Source organism: Rhodamnia argentea, chromosome 10 (assembly GCF_020921035.1).
Source record: "Rhodamnia argentea isolate NSW1041297 chromosome 10, ASM2092103v1, whole genome shotgun sequence".
Taxonomy (NCBI): domain Eukaryota; kingdom Viridiplantae; phylum Streptophyta; class Magnoliopsida; order Myrtales; family Myrtaceae; genus Rhodamnia; species Rhodamnia argentea.
Genome location: NC_063159.1, coordinates 10919097 through 10925096, shown reverse-complemented (window position 1 = coordinate 10925096; position 6000 = coordinate 10919097). Strand labels below are relative to the sequence as shown.

At 37.7% G+C, this 6000-nt stretch overlaps 1 protein-coding gene across 1 annotated transcript; it reads right to left on the bottom strand.

Annotated features, from left to right (window-relative positions):
* On the bottom strand, nucleotides 1-1337 carry LOC115742705 (transcription factor bHLH36-like). Its single transcript, XM_030677147.2, has 3 exons — nucleotides 1071-1337; nucleotides 585-923; nucleotides 1-467 (listed from the first exon to the last, which is right to left on the bottom strand). The coding sequence occupies exons 1-3, from the start codon at nucleotides 1272-1274 to the stop codon at nucleotides 387-389; spliced, it is 624 nt and encodes a 207-aa protein (XP_030533007.1). The 5' UTR covers nucleotides 1275-1337; the 3' UTR covers nucleotides 1-386.
* Nucleotides 1338-6000: the final 4663 nt, after the last annotated feature.

Sequence of the window (6000 nt, the reverse complement as noted above, 5' to 3'; positions counted from 1 at the left end):
CATTCTCTCCTTGGCCTATTAAATGCATGGGAAAGCATGGAAACTCTTGGTAGATTGTGCAAAGACAAGCATATTATATATGTCAGTTACCCACAACTTACAAGCAGTGCATACCGATTAGCTAGGAAATTTCTTTCTTTTTGCTGTCTACAACGAAGCTCATCAGTTCTCGCCATACCTTTCTGTTTTCTTTTTGCATGGAAGGTACAATTTTGCATATTTCAAAAGCTACTACAAGCCTACAATCAAAATCTCATACCTCTTCCAATATCAGAAACTGAGTTAAAACCAAGCAGGAGGCCTCATCCTTCCATTAGGGTCACAAATCCTCTCTAGTATTAACAACAGTCTTGGTAGTCATATGTTAGATTACTTGCGAATTGCAATTAAGGGTTCAGCGCCGGAATGAGCAGCCCCTTGAGTTCCCCCTCCAACTCAGTTAAATCGAAACTTCCGTCCCCATCAGCCTACAAATGATATTGAACAAACGGCTTAACCCAAAAAAATGCAAAAGAGGTATAAAAAGATTGGCAAGAACCATGTAAACCTGAACATTCAAAACAAATATTACTTAGGTTACTTACCAGCTCGCAGTGGATTGTGTGGCCTACCCTATCATTGACTCGACTGGAAAAACAGCTGACAACATCAATTCCTTGTTGAAGCAGTAGCTCTAGTACTGTAGATAACAGCAAATCCTTTTCCCCGATGCTTCTGCTGATCACGATTTCCATGCTCTCGGTACTTAAATTGACCTTAAACGTGGTCGAGCATGAAAGATCGGAGCTAGGAGAGCCGAGGGCAGTCAAACTATGAATGCTCTTGAGGTCATCTCTCTTGACGCTCAGCTCTCCGATCTTCGCCTGCAGGTGTTTGATGTAATTCACAGCCTCGTTCATGTGATCCGACATAGAACGCTTTCCCTAAAAAACACCAGTGAAACAAAACCCTAAATTGCATACTCATATTAATCTCTTGCCTCTTTGAATTATCACACGATTAAGCACGCTCACGATTGCGCAGGCACAGAAGAAGAGAGCAAAGACTCGAAAGGTAATTAGGTTTTTCACCTTGATGGATTCGAGGGGCAGCTTGGATCTAAGACTTGTGCAAAGCGAAGCCATCTCTTGCCGTCTTTGCCTCTCGATCTCTCTATGCTTCTTCTTCCTATCGCAGCCGTGATCATCATCTTCGCCGGTCCTCTCGTGGTAGTTAGTTATGGAGAACTTCCGTCGGTTCTTCACCACTTTAAAAATGGCGCTACTACTTTCCATATAAGGGCGTCCCAGGAGAAGATCTTCGGGGATCTTGAGCTGTTGGTGGGGGTTGGAAGAACAGCTCATTGCTACTGTGTAATGGGAACATTAGCTCTAGATGGAGCGGTTTAAATACTCGTTAAGTACAATATATGGAGATATGTTTGTTGGGGTATGTGATTATGGACCTAAGTGGCAAGGGGCAAGCTGAATTAAATAATGGGGAATCGCATTATTGTGAGCTCCTCCAAATGGACTGCCAATTAGATTAATTAAGGATGTTACTTAGGGCTTTCTTTTTCTTGTGGGCACTGTACATGTGAACGGAAGTAAGGCCTAACATCTGTGTTCACATCTTAGGGACCATCGTTCCCACATACTAATTAATGAAAATGCATGTCTCCATCCCATATGAATTTCAACATGTGTACTAAATTCTTGAAAATCAAGATTACAAGTCCAAAAGTGAGGAAACAATAATAGATCGGTTCACATGGCTTCACACTAATTATAGATGCTATCCAAATCCTTTTCCCCACACCATTGATAAGAGGAAAAGTACAGTAAAAAAATTTAAATTACTCCTTATTATACTAACACACCAAACTTTTTTGTGTCATCAAAACCCTCGAATTGACACCGGTGTGAGAAAAATACCCTCTATATACCACAAAAAAATCCTAAAACTTTGCCCACTAGATACCAATATCTCCAAACTTTTTGTTCGTATAATCAATCTTCTAAACTTATTTCATTATAAAAAAAAATAGGAGATTTTGTCAAACTTGTACAAGTTTGGGGGTTTTGGTGTCACAAAAAAGGTTTGAGGTAGCGAATTTATCTTAGGATTTTTGGTGAACCAATAAAAGTTTAGGATATTGGTGTGATAGTGGACATATTTTACAATTTTTGGTGGTATTAATGCTTGATAATATATGATAAAACAATCGTTTCATATGTATCCTTTATACTTCTTGCCTCAATTGGCATAGATGAATGGTGTACTTTCTATGCTCAGCTGCAAGCAACAACTCGGCCACAACTTGTAAAAAGCCCTGTAAAAGATTATTTCAAAACATATGCTACAGGTGTGACTACCTAGAGGCATAATAGTAAAAAGAAATAAGGAACTTACCTATTATTTATTGTTAATTCTAACCCAACCTCGCCCATATATGTTTATAATGTTGAGGTCCCACATCAAATTTGTGAAGAACCAAGTCTAGATGTCTCTACTCTCAAGTATTGCAACTACCAAAGCAATTGGGAACATCTGATCGTTTGCATCCCTTCCAACCGCACACAAGATCCGACCTTAACAAATTCTCTCCAAGAAGCAACCATCTAAAACCACAACTTTCTACATCCAGCAAGGAAGTCCTTTTTTTTTTTTTTTTGTCAAGCATCAAAGCAAATGTACATTCCCTCGGACAATGCTTATATTGCATATGAGACTTTCCACTTTTGAATATAATTGTACTAACTGGATTTTTCTCCCTGAGCTCCTAAGGGTAATCCCACAGCTTTGCATATTCCTTCCTATAGAATCTATATCAAAACTTTAGAAGCGAACAACTCAGCCTTCGTACGTTGAGTCATAGTTACATCTAAGCCCAAGTGCTCCTTGATAAGCTCCTTCAAAGCAAGAGTAGTTGGCATAGATCTTATTGTACCAAAATAGTGATTTGCCAATCAAAAACCTGTTACTCTCTTATTTTTTTCAAGTTAAAGGCTACATGTATGTTATGAAAGGTACCTAAGGCCTTAGACCAACAACAGAAAAAAGGAACTTACGTAAGGCCGTGAGGCTCTTGAAAATATGGCACACCATTCACAATTGGCGTTGCGATCTTGGGCTTGCTCATGTTGGAAGGATCCAAGCTTCATCATCTGATTTTGCTAGGACTGTCGGATTTGGGTTGGATAAAGTGCTTAAGGCCTTACGAATAAGAGTTTTCACCCCACTTCAGCTGCTTACTTATAGCCTTTGTTAGGTCCGATATCTTTTACAGCAGCGTCTATGTTAACAAACTTACATTGACATATCTTAATATATCTTCTTCCCTCCTTTATAAGTTAATTTAGAATTGCGTAATGCTTGCTCACCTAATACCCTAGGCTCGACGGAAGGTCCAAGAATTGAAGAACTAGGACAACGTGTGATTACCCGTGATCTAGAAAAGTTCACAATAATGTCTGTAGAGCAATGAAGACTGGACCACTGGTTTCTCTTTATACACGTGGAAGGGGTGACCCCTTCATTTGATTTCTAATCATAGTTTATATTTAATTAAACTCTATTATTCAGACCACTCAAGCAGCTAAAGTATAGCAATTTATTCATTTGAATACTAGTGTGTACTTATTTAGTAGTGGAAAAGTTCGATGAAGCTTATTTGTTATTTGACGGAAAACGTGTTAATTGATCGACTGTAAAATATCATCCAAAAATATTATGGTAGTGCAAATGCACCAAATCATATCATTTATGCATTAGCTTCAAGTGATATTTCAAGTCAATCATTATCATGATACTAAGTATATTGGACTCTATTCTATTGTCATAACCAACAAAAAAAAATTAAATTCTAGCGGTTTGTTCTCTGATTTCCCATCACGTGATAAAAAACTTGTCAAATTACAAATCATGCGAGATCCATTTCGGTCGGTCGTGGAGCAGGCCCAACCAATTAATTTGTGGTAGCTTTCGTTTTCAATGCTACAAGATGGCCCGTTCTAAGCAGAGAAAGGGAGGAACCCTAGCTGTCATATCTTCTACAAATCACATTGATAGCTGTCAAATCTTCTACTCTAATCAAATTGATTTCACTTTAGCTGTCACAACTTCTACACTAGTCAGACTGACTTCACTTTAGCTGTCATATAATTCTGCATTAATCAAACTGATTTCACTTTCCAACTCTTGATTAGGATTTTTCCTCCACAAAACTGGTATATATAATTACTTAGATTTAGGATTATGCACCGAATTTTTGAACGTGCACGTTCTAACAAAAATTAGGGACATCTAATTTCGGGTTGGGGGCATTACTGAGTCACAAGGAACGTAACAAGTGGATTCTTGATAAGTGCGAATCACTTGTAGTAAAATTATCTTTACTGAGTATGAAGTTATGCTAAAAATCTCAGATAAATATTTGAGCAACTGAACCTCAGATTTGTTTAAATCTTTTCGGCCTACCCAATTGTTTAAACGAAAGTTAGCCTTTGTACAGCTTAACCAAATAATTTGGACTCACTCCAAAAAGATTTATGCCACCCCTTATTTGATTCCTTAGCAAAAATTTCTATCCCTTGTATCAAAACCTGCATTTGTCAGTGAAATCTCAAAGATGTTTTCCCACGTTCTTTCATATGTTAACGTAACATGCAAGTGTTCGAACTTCCTCTGATACGTATCATGCATGTTTCTCAACATATTGTAAGGCGTAGTTAATCTTTCTATACATGAAAAGGAAAAACTCATAGGGGCTTTGTAACCTTAGCCTCTTTGCGGAAAACATTCCATAAAAGCTCACCCTTGTCATTAACGTCTATCTCTATCATACACAGTCGTATACTTTTGGGAAATGCTTCATTGACAACACAGTCAGGGACGGTACAATCTGAATCAGAAATCACACATTATAATCGTATATTTTACATAAAGCACTCATTAATTGAGAGATCATGTGATCGAAAATAACTGACAAGATAAGCTAGCAGCTTCCTATACTTTTAATAAATGTACAGAACTCTCACTTAAAATTATCAAACTAACTACCAAACAATCTCAAGATCTCTCTTCTGATAAAAAAAAAAATCTCAGGATCTCTCTCATTTTAAATGTGATAATATCTTTCCCATCTTGTAATTATCTGATCTCATTCCCACGAAATCATTCAAAACTCCAATTATCACATGCGTTTATACCTTTAAAGAACCTTTACTCACTATGTTCACACTCACAAGCACGTGCTCTCTTGCTAATCATGATGAAAAACAGCCTTCTCTTTGAATCAATGTTGATATCGTATGGAAAGAACACTCGGGGTTCGTTGCTTTTACTCGTTCTTCCCCATCCTTCGGTGGAAAAGAAGAAAAAAAAAAAGATAGGGAAACATGGTAATAGCTGTGCAATGTATCGTTCGTACAGGGAGACAAGTTAAGGATAGATTGTGCAGGATCTGAAAACAACTAAACCAGGAGCAATGTACATTTGCTCCTGAAGGCTAAAGAGAACTCAAACAACAGAGTACAAAACCCTGGAGGCATTTTTGGTAGTAACGATGATTCGATAGAGTAAGCTACACAATTGAAAGTGGTCTAGCTCACGAGCAAATTAAAGGAAAATCAAATGGTAAATGTTGCATGTATTCGAAAGCTGGATTACAAATAGGGAAATGCTTCATTGACAGATCTGTCAAAGACAGTACAATCTCAACCGTAGATGCACACTTTTACATAAAGGACTTATCGACTGGGAGATCGTGTGGTATCATGATATTGTCAGACTCTCATGCTAGCTGCTTCCTTACAAGTATTACATCAATGACAGGATGGATCCTATGAGGAATGCTAGATAATACTATACATAGTTCACTACAAGATGTGATGGACTGCAAGCTAGCAACACATCTCCAACATCCAATAACAATCCGCCACATCATTTCTTTCTAAAAAAGATGATAGTTAGATTCTACTTTAGAACTTGAAAATCATCGCATCCTGATCAAGATTGTTC